The sequence below is a fragment of the Vairimorpha ceranae genome, assembly GCF_000988165.1.
Source record: "Vairimorpha ceranae strain PA08 1199 chromosome Unknown NODE_71, whole genome shotgun sequence".
In the NCBI taxonomy this organism is placed as follows: domain Eukaryota; kingdom Fungi; phylum Microsporidia; family Nosematidae; genus Vairimorpha; species Vairimorpha ceranae.
The window spans coordinates 1-19,609 of NW_020169366.1; the positions used below are offsets into that span (position 1 = coordinate 1).

Sequence of the window (19,609 nt, forward strand, 5' to 3'; positions counted from 1 at the left end):
GACATTTTGTACTTGAAACAATGCGCACAAGCCTAAAGACATGTTAAACAATGAAAAAAAAGAATATATTGTATTATCAATCCCGCTTTAAACGGGATAGCGCAAGCTAGTTTTATATAAAATTTATAAAAAATTTACATCTTTAAATGGAAGGGTAAATGCTAAAAATATTTAAAAAGAATATGAATGATTAATTTTAAATTATGTTTTTGAATAGTATACTTTTTATGTACCAACATCTTTTAATGCATCTATGTTTTTTTGTAATAATTTTTTAATAACAATTTTTTTTTCTATAATATCACAACACTAAGTAAAAAATTATAAAGTTATAAATACTTTATTTATTTATATACCGGTAAATATACTACAATTTGGTGATAAAGGAACTTTCTTTAATAATTTTAGCGAAAATGTAAACAACAAATCTTATTTTTTGTAATACATAATTTTATGTGACAGTTTAGCCCCCTTGTATGTTTCTTTTAATTATAAAAGATAAAAATGTAGACTACTCACCTTTTAAACATTTGTCTGTTGATGTTAAAATATTAGAAGAAATAAAAGAAAACATTTTTGATTTAGATTTTTATAGGGCTGTTATTATTTTAGGAGGAGATGGTACTATTTTACGCGCTGTACAAAAATATAAAGTGTTACCACCAATAATCGCTATAAATTATGGCACGTATGGATTTCTTACAACGTTTTGTAAAACGGATTTTATTAACAAAAAACCCACTTTTAATATTAACAGTATGTATGGATTTAAACGCAATAGACTACTTATTAACAATAATATATATTTTTTAAATGAGATAGTTCTTACATCTAGAGTTAGAAGACTTAACACGTTTTGTATAACTGTAAAAAATAAAATTGACAAATTTACTGTTAGAGGTGATAGTCTTATAATAAGTACAATGACAGGTTCCTCAGCGTACAATCATTCAATAATGGGCCCTACTTTATTAGATGATAATTGTTATATAATAAATGTTGTAGCACCTTGCAAGAGTTTATTTAGGCCTTTGATATGTAATATAACTGATGAAGTAACAGTTACTTGTAATGATGCGATATGTTTAGTAGATGGTAAGGAATATAATTATGATACTATTGATGTAAGCTGGGACGGAAATTTTGTTACTTTTCTGTCTGATAGAAAAATAAATATTTATGGAAGTATGGTAAACCTGATACAAAAAAAAGATTAAATTAGTTTAAAAGTTTATAAGTCATTGTACTAAATATTTAAACTTGCTTGAAATTTATAAAATGTTTATAAGTATTTGTTATTTATTGTACTAAGTAAATGAATTTTAATGACGGTGGTTCTATTATAGTAAAGATAAAAATAATTTAATTTTGGTATAGGTATAATTACTTATTATATACTACTCATTCTTTAATTAGATACTTCTTATCAATTTGTTTAACTCTTTATGTTGTTTTTTCATAAGTCAAAATAGAGATTCTATTTTGTTAAAAAATGTGTCCTTAATTTTTTAATTTTAGTTGTTGGGATAAAACATGGGTTTATTTAATATTTGTCATTTATACAGTAAACATGCCAAAGCCGTCAACCTAATGCTGCTGATTGGTGTGTCTACATCTTATATAACCTGCACTGATAATTACTATTGTTTTACTAATATAACTTTTTTTTCTCTTAATTGGAATTTAAGTAGATTAATGTAACAAAATATGCAGAAAACCAAAATGATTTAAATTTTTTTAACAATTTTTGATAATAAATAATTAAGTTTTATTTGATAAATTTAAACCAACTTTTTTATCACCTTGTTGTAAATATGTAAAACTTCCTTTTCTCTATTTTATGCACAATTTGTTTACCCCTAAATGGAATATGAAAATGTTTTAGGAATCTTTAGTCCTGATGGTAGACTTATACAAGTTGAATATGCACAACAAGCTAGCGAACAAGGATCATTGGTTGTTTTCAGTAGCGATAATGAGAAAATATGCGTGAGTTTAGAAATCAAAACTCACAATAAAATGTTAATTGATCAGAATAAATTACAGCTTGTTGATAAAGAGTTAAATATCTGGTATACTTTTTCCGGTATAAAACCTGATTCTTATCAAGTTCTTAATGCCGCAAGGAGTATTTGTAGGAATTATAAAATTAAAACTGGAACATCTATAACTTTTGACGAACTAGCGTATAGTCTTAGTGTATATAAACAACAGTTTACTCTTAACTCTAGTATGAGACCACTTGGTATTAGAAGTGTTTTACTACAAGTCGGTGATACACCTAAAATTTATATTGTAGAACCAGATGGTAATTATTCTGAGTACAAATGTGGTGCTGTAGGGCAAAAAAGTGTTAGTGTGTGTGATTATTTAGAAAAATGTGATAATGATGATGTTATTTTTAGAAGTATAAGTGGATTGGGTACAGTTGTGCAAAGTGATAGAAATAAAGTCAGTTCATTTATAATTACAAAAGATGAATGTAAGGAAGTTAAAGGAGATGTTGTTGGTGCAATAATAGCGAGTGTATCTGTTAATTAAATAAAGGTTATATTGATTATTGTGTTAACTTAATAATTTTATAAAATTTATTTTTTTTTAATAAAAAATTATCTTTTAGGTCAAATCGCTACAAAAAAAATCAAAATTTAGATAAGATTACCTAAAGGTTAAGAACTTTTAAAATCTAGTTTATTTTGTATATAAAACAAGAAAAATTATCTTTTATAAAAGCTTAATACGTCGTTTTAATAAGGTTATAGACAATGTTAAAAACGCACAAAGAAGTTAAGTTGCCTTGTGATAAAAAAAATGCTACTGTAATATTCATTATTTTTATAAAACGTTGCTATTATTGTTATGCAACGGCTTCTTTTTTCATTGATTTTGTTAAATTTCAATTTAATTTTTTTTACCCTTGTATTAATTTTTAGGCAAAAATTATAAAACATCAAAAATGCAACAATTATTCTTAAAACAATTTACTGAGTCACGACTGTTTTACATGCCTTTAGGACGGAAATTAGTTATAAACTTAAAGAGTGGATGATTAGTGGTGCAGTACAACCGAATACAAGTTTTTTCTCTAAGATTTATATTTACATAAGGAATACGCAAATAGAATGGATGTAGTTGCGATTTATAAAAATCTCTAAGCAAATGAGCTTTTCGCTAACACCAATTAAATTGTTGGGCTTAGAAAAAATAAAATAATACATATTTAATGTAAGCGAAAGTTCTTCACTGCATACTACAAGTTTAATCTTCTACAGATAAAATGTTACACAATATTGCATTTTATGAATTTTACCACAAAAAATTTATTCAAATTTAAGTTGACGTTACGATTTAATTTAAATTTTCTGCATCTAGAAAAATATATTTAATTTTTAAATTGGTACAAAAAAAATCCTTACAGTTAGGTTAAAAAAATGCTTTATTTTTTTTGACACCTTAAAGATTTTGTTTTATCAAAAATCATAAAAATTTAGGCATTATAAATTATCTTTTTAAATTATAATTAAAGATTCTAATTTTGTAAAAATTTGTAAATCAAAAGAAATGTTTTCGATTTACATTTGTATCAAAATATAAATAATTGGCCTGTTTGATAATTATCTATATTTTTGTTTCAAAGTGATACCATTATTTATAATTAATTATCTTACAACAATTAAAAAATGACTCTATTATTCTTATGGTTACTTAAAATAGCAAGCACTTATCTAGATTTCAAGTTAGGCAAGACTATACTTGTCTCAGCAGATGGAAAGATACTTACTAACAGCTTAATCTTGGAAGATCCTAATAATATTCATAATATTAAAACAGTTGAGTTTGTAATTATTAAGAAAAAAGAAAAAGGAAGCCTGATATTTGGATTAATAACATTCTCTGGAAAAATAGTAAAAGTTAAAAATAATAAGCTAGTAACTGATGATTCTGTTGATTTACCAGAAAATTTAAAAAAAATAGTTAATTGTTTGTTTAAGCCGAACAGAAAAGATGAAACATGTAGAGTAATTGAAGAAGAAACAAAAACGGCCACCGAAGAACATCAAGAAGAAGCTGAAAGTGAGACAAAAGAGACATTTTCAGATGAAAACCTTCCGTTTTCTCTGGACTTTAACAATGATAATACCGTTTCTATTTCTGTACGCAATACAAATTTATGTATCGTATCTTCTGATAATCTACTTCGACTAGATTCTTGTCCTGAATTGGGATTTGGAGGAGGTCCGTCGGGTTGGTCGTTTTTTAATGAACCAGATTTAACAACGAAAAATGATTTTACGTTTGGGACAACTAATCGTGTTAAATTTCATAAGATTCTTGATTTTTTAAAAGCCAGACACCATTCAGATCAAACTAACGAAGCCAATTCATTGCCATTAAATTCTTTCTTAATAGGTACAAAAGTAGGTGAAAAACTAGCTTCAAATTTACAGAATATTTTAGGACCATATCTTCACACACAAGGACAAATGAATAATCCACAAGCAACGCCAAATCCAACTGAAATTTCTTCGCAACCCTTGCAACCTGGGCCGACTGGAGTATTTTCGCAACCTTTGCAACCTGGGTCGACTGGTGTATTTTCGCAATCTTTGCAATCTGGGCCGACTGGAGTATTTTCGCAACCTTTGCAACCTGGGCTGACTGGAGTATTTTCGCAGCCATTGCAACCTGGGCCGACTGGAGTATTTTCGCAGCCATTGCAATCCGAGCCTTTTTCGCAACCTTCGCAATCAGGATCGAACGAGCCAAAAGAAACAAGTATTCTAGAAGCTCAAACTGCTAATCCGTTTTTAAAGCAGAATATAGGAACTCCGCATATTGATGACCCTCATTTATACTATCACTGGCAACAAATGTTAATGTCTTTGTTAAAAAACAATCCCAACTTGGCTTCACCCGACCCTTCAGAAAATTTATATAAAAATATAAATAAAGAGCCCCCCTTGCCTCTGTTACCTACTTTTACTGCCCCTCATACCCCTCGTGAAAATATTTTGCCTTCTGTTAATCCTACCGAGGGTCAACAAAATGACTTGCTTCAAAATCAACTTCCAATGTTGCACAAAAAATACGATGATGCTTTAAATGAACAATTAATGCCTAATTTAATATTTGCAATTTTAAAGAAATTATCAGAACCACTAAAACAACTTCAAACTTTGCCTCTACAATCTCAAGCCTTTTCTCCGCAGTCTCAAGCTTATTCACCACAACCTCAGGAGTTTGCCACAGGGAATGTTTTAAATAACCCAAATGTAGGTAGTATAGGGCAAGGATTGCAACAAATCGGATTTCCAAAAAAAATGATGAAAATTTTTTAAAGAATATGTATGAAATGGCTTAAATAAAAATATACCTAATTTAGGTGGTACTAAAACATAAAATCGAATTCTATAATAGTTTAATTTTAACAAATTCGCTTTAAACAAATAAGATGTTTTTAATTTATTTCAAAATTGGTGTATTTAATAAAATATTTAGTTAAACATTTTTTTAACAATATCAACAAATATTTCTAGTTAATTTATTTTATTTGTTCATTTTAATACAAAGTTAAAACAAAACATAATAAGAACAAAAACCAATTTAGCATCAATGCTTTTAGTAATTCTGTCTTTTATAACAGCTTCAGTGTACAGAGTCAGAATTAAAAATTTGCTTAATAACGAATATTTATTAAGAAGAGTTGACGATATAGGTCTTACAAAAAATAAAAATGCCCCTAAAACAGATTTTTTTATTGAAATACCTGATACATTGGGAAATATAAAAGATGTAGTGCTGTTTGAGCATGTCATTAAAAAATATCCAAGATATCTATTTTATGAAAAAGCAAATAACAGACTTGCTTTTCACGACAAAATTAGTAAGCTGCGATTTTCATATAACAAAGGCATCTTACAAATTAAAATGATAAATTCCGAAGAATGTTTACACATTGAAGGTGGAACTATTTTATTACGTAATTGCAACAGCAATTTAAAGAATCAGCAATTTACATTACACGAACTTAAAAAGAGGAAAGTAGAAAGAAGATTAAAAGATAACACGAAAATGGAAATAGAAGTTGAGGGACGCGATAAGAAAATTAAGGACAAAAGTATACATGACGACAATATTTATATAAAGTACAATGATGACGGCGAAGTTTATTCAACGGAAGAAGATATTAATCATATTTTTGAAGATGGTAAGACGATCGATATAATTACTGAACAAAATACTAATCAAGGAAATGTTTCCGTGTCCCAGGAAGTTAAAAATGAAATTCAAGAAGAACCTGCGCTTTTAGTAAAAGAGAATGTATCAAATATCATTCATTCAACATTATACACTACGATGATAGTTAATTCAACAGCAACAGTTTACACGACAGTTTTTCATACGATTACATCATCGATATTGAGCAATCAGACAGAAACAGTTTATGTAACACCGAATTTAACAGATAAGTTACTACAAAATACTGTTATAATGCCTAAAAGCGATGAAAATATAGCATCTGTGGCAACAATCCCCGAGAACCAATATTACCGATCCAGAAAAAGAATTTCACAAAAAAAAAAGAATGAAGATAGTATCACTCAACATGAATTGTTTCCACAAAATGATAGTGATGAACATCAACTAACAGATTCGGTAACGAGCTTTCCAAAAGAAATATCAACAATTGGAAATGAAATTGAAGAAAGTCCTGAATACGGTTCAATTTATAATCGAGATGCAGATTATTTTGAATTAAAGGCGAAAAATAACTGTTTTAATAATAATAGTCCTGAATGTAAAAGGTTTAATGAAAGTTATAACAGAAAATCGAGATTAGCGAAAATTAAGGAAAGAATATTAAAAAGGGCAAAATACTTCAATCAAAAACGACTTCTTCAGGGAACCAACTCAGCAGATTTTGATGTTAATAGTTCTAAAAATAACATTTTAAACAACTCGAGATTCGGGCTATTAACAGAAAACACTAATGATGAACAGAACATGCACAATCTTGCTCGTAATAAAACTTTTAATAATATGAAGAGCAGCTTATTTGGAGAAAGTACAAATCCAGTATTATATCCTCAGAACAGCCAGTATTTTGATGGCAATAACGGTATGCAATTGAATAGACAACGAGACGGATTGAGTGAAAGCGTATTAGAAAATAATTTTCTACCTCAACAACAAATTAATGAAGAATTATCCGCACAAAAAGTTTCTCATTCAGGTGGGTTGCTCGATTATGTTGGTTTTAATGATTCTATTGGTGATGGGTTTGCAAACCTTAATGAAAATACAATTTATTCAGGAATAAGTTTGAATATTTAATTAAATATGTTTATTTTTTGTGTATTTATTTTAAAATATCCTGTCAAATTAATTAGTGTTAAGGATGTATTAATGAAACATTAAGTATAAATAAATGCTTAACATGAATGTACTTGATATGTCAATATTTAAATAATTATAATAAAATAAACCCATGTTGAATTTTATCAGATGTATTTATAAAACATCCTGTTTTGGCGTGGTCAGTAGGTTATATTAAATGTAACTTTCTTTGGTTAATTAAACAAGTAAAATTGTAATTATTTTGAATTTCATAAAGCGTAAATTTAGGAAAATCACATTTAGACATTGAAATATACTTCACTCCAATTTTATTACTTTATTGATTAATTATAATAACTTATAAATGTTTTATTAAAAAAAAATTTAACACTTTTAATTTTATTAAATTATATTTTATTTATCCAATTTACGACCACTAAGTTTTGTGTTATTGCAGTCATATTGGTGTGCATAGAAAACAGTTAACAGGCGTGTAATTGTCTTTAATTTGAATAAATTGAAAGAAAGAGTGTATATTTATTAATATATGTCAAAATATACAAATGTCATTTTTAATTTAATAAGAATAATTCTTATAAAACTTAAATTTAAAAGAATTTTTTACAAATATATCTTAAGAGATCAACAAATAATAAAATTTTTAATTAGAAATTTCATCAAGTTCTTTTCTAGATTTTAAACCAATTTTTAGAATATTATCTAATTTTATAAGCGATCTTTGAATTTCTTTTTCATTAACGTTATGAATATTCGTATTTTGTAAAAAATCTTCGACTACTATTCTAGGCACAAATGTAAACTCTTGGCTTGCTGTGTTAGTACATTTTTCAAACTGGAGAGGATAATAAAAAACCTTGCCATTTGTATTTTCATCACCGACAGTCATACATTTATAATTAGACATAATTTTAAAAATCCTATTGTTATCAATCGTATCGAGATAGACAAGTTTCATATTTGGATTCGGCATGTTTGACTTACCAACAAGATAGGGTGAAGCATTTATAGATCGATAGTTAGTATAATAAATGTTTGTCAACCAGAAATCATTTTTATAATTAAATCTTATCATAAACAATTGGCTCGTAAAATTTTTACGATCTATTTCTGTTAGTCTTAATGGGACTGTAACGTCTTTACTACTAGCATTAAAAATTGTCAATGGTTTATTTGGATATAAAATATTAACCAGTGCAAATGAATCTTTGAACATATCGAATGTAGTACATATAAAAGCTATTAGAAAAATTATCATATAATGTTTTTTTTTTTGAAAGAAAAGATAAATGTTTTAAAGTGAAACATGTATGCGCTTTGTTATAAAATAAAATAATTTTAATTGGCTTTTTCTTGTTTCAACATATTATTAAATGTTGTTCCAGCTGGAGTAACATAAGAATATGCACCACCAGCAAATTTAACCATACATGATCTACAAGTCCAAATACCAACTGCATTCCTTTTTACTGATGTCTTTCCGCATGCTCTACATTCATATGTTTTTTTCTGAGTTTCCAAAACTTTCTTCATTCTTTTTCTTAATGTAGATCCATATCTAGCACCAAATCTTCCAGAAATACCTACTTTCTTTGTTCCTTTAGACATCTAAGGGTAAAAAATTTGCTAAAATAACATCTAACTGAAAATATTTTTGTTTTAAGTTGAAACAATAAACATATTTAAAAATTATTTGTTTCATTACAATGATTGTATTATTTATAATATTTATTTGTTCTACAAAAGTTTATATATCACCATTCTCAGATGACTCTAAAGCATTATCCTTTACTAAACTTAATAGCGGAAATAATGTATTTGACTTTCAAAGTGTAAAAAGAAAAGATATGACTGGTCTTTATTGTCTATCGCCTATAATTGTACCAATTTCACTTGTGGATTATAGAATTTATTTTTGTGGAGAATTAATGTGTTTTAACAATAATGTCTTGACAGTGTGCGAAAATCCTAATAAAAAATCTTTATTTAAATTACAAAAATCGAAAGAATACTTTATGATTGTAAAAGACGGAATGTGTTTACATTATTTTAAGGGAAATATTTTTTTAAGAGAATGTGATGACGAATTTGCTGAAAAGCAGCTTTTTAAAATAACACCAGTACAAATACCCTTTAGTGATAATCAAGATATTGATTACGAAAAAAGAAATAGTTTAGGGGGTATAAGAGAAATAGAATTTGATCAGGCAATGCGAAGTTTTTCACAAATCCATCATAGTGAGTTCATAGAGGAAGTACTTTTTTTTAATGATAAGAGAGGTAACATACTTAGAAATACATAATATAATAAATAATTGCTTTAAGTTTCACATTGTTTTAAATCTTGTGGAAACAATAAAAGGTAAAATTATAATTAAAATTTTATTTTTTTGCAGTAACGACGTGTTTGGTAATTTAAAGCTAGAAATTACTTTTATTGTAAAATAGCTTTTTTGAATTATTTTTACCATTTTAATAAACTAAATAATATATAAAAAAATGTAGTTACTAAATTTTTATTACAAATTTTATGAAAACTATATAAAAACAGATGTAGCGAATAGACTAAATAGGCATTTTTGCGATAATTTTATAGTATTTGTTAATAAAAATTGGAAATTAAGGACAATTTTTTATTAAATTTATCAACAATATAAGCAAGAGAAAGTTTTAAAGCAAAAATCTGTTTAATTTTATGCATAAATGCTGAAAAAAATACAATCATAACATATAAACTTTAATTTTTCGATAAAAAATTATTTAACTGGTCTTCAATTTCTGTATTTTTACCATTTAAATGAAGAAGTTCATCTTCGTCAAGTTTTTCAGGAGCTTCTTCAGCTCTTACGAGGTTATTAATTTTTTGTTTCTTTTTTTTAATTTTTGGATAGAATGGCTGTTCGTCATCTTCATTTAAAAAATTATAATTATTTTCAGCTTTCGAAAAAAGCACAGGAGGTCTTGGATTGCTAACTTTTCCTGCATATGGGGCTTCTGACAATTTTTCAAAATCTTCTTCTGGTTCCCTTTTTTTACTTTTTTGCTCATTTTCCGATGAATCTACAAATTTAAATCTTTGAAAAATTATTTTACTAGATTGGATGTCTACGCATTGTTCTATATTCAGTCCACTATTGTTAGCAGTAAGACAGCCGCTATAATTGTATATTTGATATCCTAAAATATCATGGTGTACTCTCAAATTACTTATTTTCAAATTTTGAGCAAGGTTTTGATCTGTTATATTTAGTATAAATTCATTTTTTAAATCTTTTGATGGCACCACTTCGCCAATATTTTGACCAATATCCAGTTCTCTTAATTGTAAAAAAGGTGAATAAAGACTTACTTTTTTTGTGTTTACAACATATGCAAATAGGAGAATATACATATTGTTTATTTAATGTATTTATTTTTAATTTAAAACAAAACACAAAAAATAATTTCACAGAATTTAATTTAACCTGATTTTTAAGAAACTAAAATTGTTTTAAAAAGTTTTAATGTAGCAAAATTAGTTCTAAAATTAAAGAAAGTTGGCGCATTTGAGTGTAGGCTATAAGTCTTTTTATTGATCTAAAAAAAAACTTTTGCCGTAGAAATTTGTAGTTGCAAAATATCAAAATTATAATAATTTTTTGTATCAAATCTTACTTGCTAACATTTTGTATTTACAAAACACAAAAAATATAAAAAACAAGTTTTTTTATGTCTGGTAGTAAATAAGAATAAAAAGTTATATAGCTTAAGCTTTTATTTAAATAAGAACGTGAAAATTTTTATTTAATTATCATTTAACTAAAGACGCTTTAAATTTATATAATGTAAAATAACAAATAATTGCTTCTTAATACATTTAAATTACTTTTTTATCGAAAAGTCAAGGAACCGAATTTGATAGTAACAAAAAAAATTGCTTATAATTTTAATTTATTCAATAAATATTCATTTGTGACATTTTAATGGCTTAATTAAAAATTATACAAAATTTAATTATTTAATAATTTAAAGAGGAAAAACAATAATGTTAAATATTTAACAAAAAAATTAAATTTACTTTTTAATTTGTATGAACAAATAATCTTAATTTTTTACCACCATTTGCTACAAAACATTTTTAATTTAAATCCTTTTGGCAAAGACCATCCTTTAAAATCATAATTCCATAAGTTTTTCCACAATTTTTTCATTTTAGGTTTGTTTTCAATATCTGGTATAAGATTTTTTAATACTTCATCAATTGCTTCTTCTTTTTTTTTATCGTTTAACTTTTTATTTATTTTTGGATTATTTTTTGCCAATTGCTGTGCCAATTTATTCATTTTAATTAAATCTATAGCTTCCTTTCTAGTTTGTGGATCTTTTTTAAAATTAAAATTTTCAACACAACTCATCAATTCATAGTCTTCAAATCCAAATAATTGTGATTTACTTTCTTTACACTCATCTAGTAAAAGTTTAAATCCTATAGTCAAGCATTGATCATTTTGTTTAATAATGTAGCCTAAAGATGTCAATTCTATATCCCATAAATCAACCTGCTTGTCACATGCCTTTATTGTTTTATTTCTACAGACATCACAGTCAATTTTATTAAAATTTTTATCAAGACACTTTTTGTCTGGAGGATTATAATTACAGATTTCATCTTTATTTTGACAAATGTAATAATTACCTATTTTGATTTTGTACTTATTGTTATCTTTTTCAAGCAATGCGATTTTATTATAACCTGTTGATATGTGATCCAAATTTTTTGTGTGAAAAACATTCAAACTAAAATCTGAAATGTCTTCAGCTATAATGAAATTAACATAAGGAATAGATCTAATAAGTATTTTTTTATTTAAAAGTAAATCTAATGAATAAGCTTTAATTTTTGTAAAATACAACCACATTTTTTTTTATTTACAATTTTAAATACATAAAACTTTATTTTGTTTCATTCATCCATCAGAAAAGTTCCAGCAATTTCTTCTAACTTAAATTCATCCTCTATATTTATATTTTTGTCTTTTTGTAAATTTTTCTCACCTGTTGCCTGTTTTTTTGTTTGTATTGAATACCTTTTGACATCATCTTGTATAAGATTTACATGTACATTGTGTTGATCTCCAAATTTATTTTCTGGATTACAATCAGGCGTGACATGTTTAAATGCGAATATTTGGTCATCTGTATCTACACATTTTTTCATTTTAACTGTATTATCAATATCTTTCGTAACACACTGACCGTCTTTAGAAATTGAATATCCAAAATATTTTCTATCTATAGTCCAGTTTCCCGAAGTTGAACATCTAGCTATAATATTTCCATTTTTACACATTCTAGCACCAGAAAAAAAAATTTCAAATGTTCTTCCTTCTTTAATAATTCTGGCTTTAGGATTAAAATTTAATTTCTCAAAATTAACATATTTATTGTGTGCTATTAATTCTGATCCATCATTGTCTCTTCCTAAGAAAGTTGTAGGGTAACCTGCAAAAAAGATTTTAATATCTTTATTTAAAAAATCTGTTAATTCCACATCTTCACAAAAAATAGACAAAAGTATGAAAAAAATCATTAATCTTTACTAGAGATTTTATTTATTATTTACAAGCTAAAACATAGATGTATCAATTTTTAAACAAGTGAGAGGGAGCACAAAATAATAGTATACAAAAATTATGTACTTTTATTTTAGAATAAAAAAATAAATAATACCAATGTAAAAATTTTAAAAAATATACAAATCGTTTTAAATTTTTATTTATCCTTTTTAAATTCATTATCGTTTTCCATTAATTTGATTTTTTCTATTTCTGTGCTTAAATTTTTTATATCTTTTAATAAGGTATCTACCATACTTGCCTTCTTCTTGGATTGGTTTTTAGTCGTCAAAACAATTTTAAAAAAAAGAATTTGTACAATGAATCTTTTAAATTTCATAATTTATTTATGTCTCATTTTTTATAACTTTCTTGAAACAAGATGTTTGAGTATATTTATTTACGGAAACGGAATTTAAATAATTTATTTATATAGATAAATTGCTAACTTTTATCAAATCAGTCAAAACAAAATTAATTAAATAATAATTCAGATCAAAAACACAAAGAAATTTTCATCAACATTTAAATTTAAATTAAACAAAAAACAATAGTTTTTGAATTAATAAAGTTTCGTCTGCATAGGCACAGGTTAACATTTTAAAACTCAGAAGTGCTTTGACCTTTATTTTACCTTATTTTAAGAAATTTGTCATAAATTAAGTTATTTTAACAAAAAAAATAAGTTAATAGTATTATGATTTGGGATAATATTAAATTTGTACGCTACGAGTTTAAAATTAAAAGAACTCATAAAATTACTATTTTATTTATAATTTGAGATGTTATTTAAATTGCTATCTAAAAAACTTTTTTGATTTTTTTTACAAACTTTAGACCAAATTAACGGCAATTATTTTTATATTTGAATTTACTATACGACCTAGCAGTATTATTGTTAAATAATGGCTTTAAATAATAATATATGCATATGTATAATTTTACCATTTTACTAGGCTTGTAGTATTAAAAAGCTTAAAATTATTAAGGATATAATTAATGCTTTATACAAATTCTAATTTAATAAAACTATTATTTTTTAATATTGTAAACAAAATAAACATTGTATAGTTAACTTGTTTTAATACATTTCACTAAATTTTTGTTATTTACATATAAAACTATAAGAATTTAGTATAAAACAAATCGTAATACCCCAATTTTGTAATAAGCTTACAAATAAAAGGTTAAAAATAAGAAACTATTTAGTTTAAATTATATTTCAATATTTAAATTTCAACTACGAATTTTTACATTAAATTTTTTATATTTAATTAATTGTTTTTTATAATTAAAACTATGCTTAATTTTAAATGGCTTTTAAAATTTACAAATTGGTATATATTAGACAGAACTATTTAATTTTCAATTCTCAAAATTTTGTAATAAATTTGTAGAGGTTGATAATTCATTAACTAAATTTCTCGGGCTATAAAAATTTAACGTTTCGTGATTTTCCAATGTAAACTTTTTTGAAACATTTGGAAGCATTATGCACGCTTTTTTCTTTTTTTCCTTGATCGTTGAATATAAAAAAATGACTTTATTTATCAAAATATTATATTTAAGTGGATCAAATATCTGCTTAACTTTTAAAAAGCAGATATCATCTAGTTCAACACGTATATTTTTAATAATCGAAATATACAATAACAAGATATCTGAATTTAAATTATTATAACAACCTAAAAAACTTAGTTCATAAATTAAACGATAACTATTAAAGGCTAGAGATCTTAAAAACTTAACCGAAGAATAATTGGCAATGACTGTTTCATTCTTTATAAAGTTCAATACGTAAGATTTATATCTGTCTTTTTTTAATAAATTTTTCTTAACCTTTCGCTTTGACTTTAAAATATTATAGGCCCGTTTAAATGACGAATGTTTAATCAAAATTTCAAAAAATATTTCGGATACTTGGTCTACATACTTAATATTCATATTTTTTACGTCAATATTAGATATTTCAAATTTGTAATTATGGTCACAAGTACTGATATTTTTTACGGCTTTTTTAGAAACAAGTTGTTTATCTTTTGCACTCTTATCTTTTTTTTCGTTATTTTCGCTATTTTTTTTTCTAAAGACTATAAATTCGCTCCCCGTTTTACTTCCAAAATTATCCAATAAATAAGAAAATCCAGAAGGATCTTTATTTTTTTTGACCATGTTTGCATACGTTTTTTTAACCGTCTTTAAACATTCATCAGGATTTTCAAGGCACTCATTATATTTACTGCATAGAAAAATACTACTACAGCAGAAGATTATAAACATTAGGGCACAAATTTTTTTTTAATTTATACTTTTTAAATAATTACTTTCACATTTTTTTTGTCTAGGATTAGTAGTAAAGCAAAATTTAAATAAAGTCCGTTTCATTTAAAAGTAAATTATTTTAATTAAATATTTCGAAAATAAAAAATTAATTAAATTTTACAATACTAAAAATATAATTCCAATTAGAAAGCAATTTCTAGGAAACTTATAAAAATTAGTTCAATTTATGAAGATTTTAAGCTTTATAGAAAATAAATTGAAGTTTTTAAAAAAAATTTTATTAAAATTAATGTATAATAATTGTTTTTAAGCATGTGCAATTATAAAATTATTATGAATTATGTTTGACAGCCTAAAATTAAATATTTAAGCTTAATTATGACACATAACCACAAAGATATAGTAAATAATCTCAATTTATTGGTGTTTAAACCATTAAAATTTAACACGAAACAAATTATTCAATATAGCGAAACAAAAATTAATCTTAACAACTTATATTTTTCATTATAAAAGATTAAACTATATTAAATATGAGTTATTAAAGCAAGCAATAATTATAAATTTGTAAAAAAAACATTCTTCAAGCAACTATTATTTACTATGTCTTCTTGTATAACATCTTTAACTTTACGATTATGCAATTTACAATCTAAAAATTAATTTTTTTGTTTGGTTGTAAGTAATTTTAAAAAAATGGTCATAGCATTTTTAAAATTGTTACTTGCTTTCTACACTTGCTTTAGTATAATTATTCACTTGACTTAATTTTATTGTATTTTTATTTTAAAAATGAAAAAACTAAGTTAATATGATTAAGCTAATAAATTTATTATTTGTATTATGAGATGCGTGTTACAGATTTAGCATCTTCCCTTTAATATCTAAATTTACTTAGTCTTTACCTTTTCAGATTCTACTTCTATCAACAGCTTAAATTTGAAACTCGATAGCATTATTGTTTTTTAAGGATGCATTGAGTACTTTCATCTACAATAAGCTTCTCCTTCATTTGGCTTTAATTTCAAGTTCATCGGCGTTGTGACAAAAAATAAAAATTTATTTTATTAAAATGTGTTAAATTATTTTAAAAAATAAAATGATTAACAATTTTTAAAAATACTCGTTTTAATTTTTATAAATATTCTCTTTGTAGGTTTTTTACTGATTGATTAATTAAACTTAATTTTAAGCTTTTTTTACATCACAACTATAGCGAGTATATTTAAGACGAGCGGCATCCTCGTAGATTTTCTAACCAGCAATTTATACTCCACTTTATTTAAATGACTAAATACACTTTTTAAATAATTTTGTAAGAAAATCAATGACGTTACTTGTTCTGAAAATTTTATTCTCTACCAAAATTTTATCTTTAGAGGTAAATTTTTTTTAAAAACTTATACATATGAATAAAATTTATGGTGCATAACATTTATATAATTTTTAAAATTTAAATTGAAAAATACAAATGATCAAATTTTAAAATTACAAAAACTATCTTTATAAGGCGCTAACAAATTTTTGTTTTTTTACAAGTCTTAAAAGTAATTATAAATGTTTTTTTTTAAACAATAATTAATTTTAATAAAACAAACAATCACTTATAAGATTATATAGAAATTTTAGTCTTAATATTTCATATTTTTTAATTTTTAATTAGTTTAAGAGGTTCTAAATAAATTAAGTCTTTAATAAGCTTATCGATTATAATTGGCCTTTATTTTTGGTATTTTTTATATAATAAATGGAAAATATACTGTATGCTAGAATTGCCGTTAACAAATAAAATTGTATAGAGATATTACTGTAATTTGAGAACGACAGTAAAGCTTAGTCTAACGCTATGTTAAGTTATACAATTTTCAAAACAAACATATATTTTCAAGAATATTTTATTATTTGTAACTTTCAAATCCATACTAAAAATTGTTTCATCATTAGCTGTTATCATTAAAATTCCAAAAACAAAATGAATGTTAGATATTGTTATAAAATAAAACTTAATTATGAAAGTTCTTACAATGAATATTAAATTAAAATTGTTGAACCAATATTTTTGTGAAGTGTAGTTCAAAGTTCTTAAATCGCCTGATGTCTATAAAATTTTAAAACACGATTTTGATAACGGTTCTTACAAAGTTAACAATTTAAATTACTTCAAGAAAGCGTGCTGTCGCGCTATAAATTGTGATTAGACAACTCATAATTTCAACAACATGGAATTTAGTGGGTGGAGTAATTAGATCATATCCTCATTTGTTACTTTATTTTAAAATAAATGAAAGAGATTTATTTATAAGTTAAAATATTATGCATTAAATAATGAGAATAATTAAAGCAAATTATTAGCAGAACGATATTAGAGTCAGCTTCTTACTTAGCATATTGTTTAGTAAAGAGTGCAAAATTAAGTAAACAAACATTTGGTGGAAAGTCATATGCTAGACATCATCATGATACATACGTACCGTAACATATCCTTAATGGGTGATTGTGTTTCATTAATCATTTCCTTAGTTCAAAAATGTTAGCGCAGTATATTGATGCTCAATCCTACCTCGGCCATCTGTAATATATCACATAAACTGAAAATTATTTATTTAAAAGTTATTATAATTATATTCTTTTTTTTCTTAAGCTGTTATCATTGACCTTAGACAAACAGTACTTTGCTGGTCTTCTTCTTCGGTTTCTGCTATCACCTCACATCTCCGGTACTTTACCGAAATGTCTTCAAGGGTTTTCTCAAAAGTAATTAATTGAATATACGCTTCAATTTGATCGGTAATTTTAAGCTCATTTCTGTATTAAGAGTGAATTTGGTCACTATACCGTCCCATGTTGTCATGTAAGGAATATTTTAGTCTTAGAACCATGCAGTAGAACGAGTTTATTCTCTATTTCGTCATATTTTTTAAGTTTTTCAGACTCGACTTGTTGTAGGCTATCGAAAGATGTCATTCCTATTTCAACTATCAATAACTCCTTCTTATTTTTATATATCACCAGAATATCAGGTTTGTTGTACCTGATTTTGACGTCAGTCTTTGTGGTCGTATCTACTCTTATTTCTACATAATTATTTGCAAATATTTGTTTAACTGAATGTCTTCTAAGTTTCTTTCTTCCTGTGTTTATATTAAATTTATTGCAGAGAAGTAGATTGATGCATTCGCTATTGAATTGTGTCTACGAATGTAATCATGTTCCAACATCTTCTCACATCATATGGCCATATGATCTACTGTTTTCCTTGATTGGCTACAGTGCGGGCACATGCATCCGTCATTAAAGAAAACATTTCTGTCTTGTAAAAAGCACAATTTTGCTTCATGTTTAGCATGATTGTTTCCTTTTCTAAGCCATTTCAAGGATTCTTTGATTTATACAACCTCATATTGAGCACTCTTAAATAACTTTTTGTGTAAATTTTGTTTAAAATTTTGTCATTTAATATTCTTTTATGCCTAGAGCAGCTGGTCAACATTAGCATATTCTATTGCAATTTAACTTTTAAGTAATCTTCTATAGTAGGAAGCTAGGTAAAAGCTTAACTTTGAACAGATAGAAGCGCCCCCTTTTTTTCATATCATTTTTATTGCTTCGAATTTTAATTTCAGGTTAAGTAGCATTGATTCTGCTCTGTATTCAATGCAGGCTAGTACTTTTCCGAGTTCTTGTCTAGGAAGGCATATTCTCTATTACATTTGGTTGTAGATGTAAACAATTACGGATGAGGATTTGCTATAAAATAAAAAATATATTTATGGTTATGCGTTTATTCAATGATATATCAGAAACCATTATCATTATTAATTTTATCTTTGATAGTTTGCAAAAACAAAGTTATAAGGAAATTGATATTTTTTGTACACATTCGTAAAGCCACACGCTTTATGTTTGCCTTCTTTGAATAAACTAAGTTTAAAAATAAAGTATTCATATGCTTTTTAAAGGCAATTACGATATAGATTATAATACGTAAAAACCATGAAAAAGAATTTACTTAGCAAATTGTCCTGTAATAAAAAAAGCCTTTTTATGTAAACAAAAGTTATTTATTAAATCCTTTATTACAGTTCTAATTTATTCTATTCTCATATCCGGCTTATAATATATTCTTTCTAGAAAAATTTCTATTGACAACTATTTACTAAAAATTGATTTATTTTACATTTTTAGTAAAAAATTAATTTAATTTAAGTTAATTAAAAAGCATTGTACAGCTTAAAATAAAGTCTAAACATAACTTGTTACAAATTTAAAAACATGAACATTGGTGAAAAATATGCAGTTTTTGTTTATTTATATAAGTTGTGATATTTTATGTCATAAAAACAATTTAATAAAGTAAGTTTCTTTTGATTTTTTAA

At 25.2% G+C, this 19,609-nt stretch overlaps 13 protein-coding genes across 13 annotated transcripts; 6 read left to right on the plus strand and 7 right to left on the minus strand.

The window, feature by feature from the left end:
- Positions 1-476: 476 nt before the first annotated feature.
- AAJ76_71000477 (inorganic polyphosphate atp-nad kinase) lies at positions 477-1,217 on the plus strand (the record flags this gene model as incomplete). The annotated part of the gene is made up of 1 exon (XM_024476333.1): positions 477-1,217. One exon carries the CDS (start codon positions 477-479, stop codon positions 1,215-1,217), a length of 741 nt encoding a protein of 246 aa, XP_024330179.1.
- A 316-nt stretch (positions 1,218-1,533) lies between these two features.
- Positions 1,534-1,701, plus strand: AAJ76_710001534 (hypothetical protein; the record flags this gene model as incomplete). The annotated part of the gene is made up of 1 exon (XM_024476330.1): positions 1,534-1,701. One exon carries the CDS (start codon positions 1,534-1,536, stop codon positions 1,699-1,701), a length of 168 nt encoding a protein of 55 aa, XP_024330180.1.
- Positions 1,702-1,863: 162 nt separating this feature from the next.
- Positions 1,864-2,541, plus strand: AAJ76_710001864 (20s proteasome core particle subunit alpha 4; the record flags this gene model as incomplete). Its single annotated transcript, XM_024476331.1, has 1 exon — positions 1,864-2,541. The coding sequence occupies one exon, from the start codon at positions 1,864-1,866 to the stop codon at positions 2,539-2,541; it is 678 nt and encodes a 225-aa protein (XP_024330181.1).
- Positions 2,542-3,680: 1,139 nt separating this feature from the next.
- Positions 3,681-5,339, plus strand: AAJ76_710003681 (hypothetical protein; the record flags this gene model as incomplete). Its single annotated transcript, XM_024476332.1, has 1 exon — positions 3,681-5,339. One exon carries the CDS (start codon positions 3,681-3,683, stop codon positions 5,337-5,339), a length of 1,659 nt encoding a protein of 552 aa, XP_024330182.1.
- Positions 5,340-5,613: 274 nt separating this feature from the next.
- AAJ76_710005614 (hypothetical protein) lies at positions 5,614-7,335 on the plus strand (the record flags this gene model as incomplete). Its single annotated transcript, XM_024476334.1, has 1 exon — positions 5,614-7,335. The coding sequence occupies one exon, from the start codon at positions 5,614-5,616 to the stop codon at positions 7,333-7,335; it is 1,722 nt and encodes a 573-aa protein (XP_024330183.1).
- Positions 7,336-7,999: 664 nt separating this feature from the next.
- AAJ76_710008572 (hypothetical protein) lies at positions 8,000-8,572 on the minus strand (the record flags this gene model as incomplete). Its single annotated transcript, XM_024476335.1, has 1 exon — positions 8,000-8,572. One exon carries the CDS (start codon positions 8,570-8,572, stop codon positions 8,000-8,002), a length of 573 nt encoding a protein of 190 aa, XP_024330184.1.
- A 122-nt stretch (positions 8,573-8,694) lies between these two features.
- On the minus strand, positions 8,695-8,964 carry AAJ76_710008964 (60s ribosomal protein l37a; the record flags this gene model as incomplete). The annotated part of the gene is made up of 1 exon (XM_024476336.1): positions 8,695-8,964. One exon carries the CDS (start codon positions 8,962-8,964, stop codon positions 8,695-8,697), a length of 270 nt encoding a protein of 89 aa, XP_024330185.1.
- A 98-nt stretch (positions 8,965-9,062) lies between these two features.
- Positions 9,063-9,659, plus strand: AAJ76_710009063 (hypothetical protein; the record flags this gene model as incomplete). Its single annotated transcript, XM_024476337.1, has 1 exon — positions 9,063-9,659. The coding sequence occupies one exon, from the start codon at positions 9,063-9,065 to the stop codon at positions 9,657-9,659; it is 597 nt and encodes a 198-aa protein (XP_024330186.1).
- A 299-nt stretch (positions 9,660-9,958) lies between these two features.
- AAJ76_7100010081 (hypothetical protein) lies at positions 9,959-10,081 on the minus strand (the record flags this gene model as incomplete). The annotated part of the gene is made up of 1 exon (XM_024476325.1): positions 9,959-10,081. One exon carries the CDS (start codon positions 10,079-10,081, stop codon positions 9,959-9,961), a length of 123 nt encoding a protein of 40 aa, XP_024330187.1.
- Positions 10,082-10,093: 12 nt separating this feature from the next.
- AAJ76_7100010747 (hypothetical protein) lies at positions 10,094-10,747 on the minus strand (the record flags this gene model as incomplete). The annotated part of the gene is made up of 1 exon (XM_024476326.1): positions 10,094-10,747. One exon carries the CDS (start codon positions 10,745-10,747, stop codon positions 10,094-10,096), a length of 654 nt encoding a protein of 217 aa, XP_024330188.1.
- A 700-nt stretch (positions 10,748-11,447) lies between these two features.
- AAJ76_7100012254 (hypothetical protein) lies at positions 11,448-12,254 on the minus strand (the record flags this gene model as incomplete). The annotated part of the gene is made up of 1 exon (XM_024476327.1): positions 11,448-12,254. One exon carries the CDS (start codon positions 12,252-12,254, stop codon positions 11,448-11,450), a length of 807 nt encoding a protein of 268 aa, XP_024330189.1.
- Positions 12,255-12,298: 44 nt separating this feature from the next.
- Positions 12,299-12,925, minus strand: AAJ76_7100012925 (hypothetical protein; the record flags this gene model as incomplete). The annotated part of the gene is made up of 1 exon (XM_024476328.1): positions 12,299-12,925. One exon carries the CDS (start codon positions 12,923-12,925, stop codon positions 12,299-12,301), a length of 627 nt encoding a protein of 208 aa, XP_024330190.1.
- Positions 12,926-14,315: 1,390 nt separating this feature from the next.
- Positions 14,316-15,230, minus strand: AAJ76_7100015230 (hypothetical protein; the record flags this gene model as incomplete). The annotated part of the gene is made up of 1 exon (XM_024476329.1): positions 14,316-15,230. One exon carries the CDS (start codon positions 15,228-15,230, stop codon positions 14,316-14,318), a length of 915 nt encoding a protein of 304 aa, XP_024330191.1.
- Between the last annotated feature and the right edge of the window lie 4,379 nt (positions 15,231-19,609).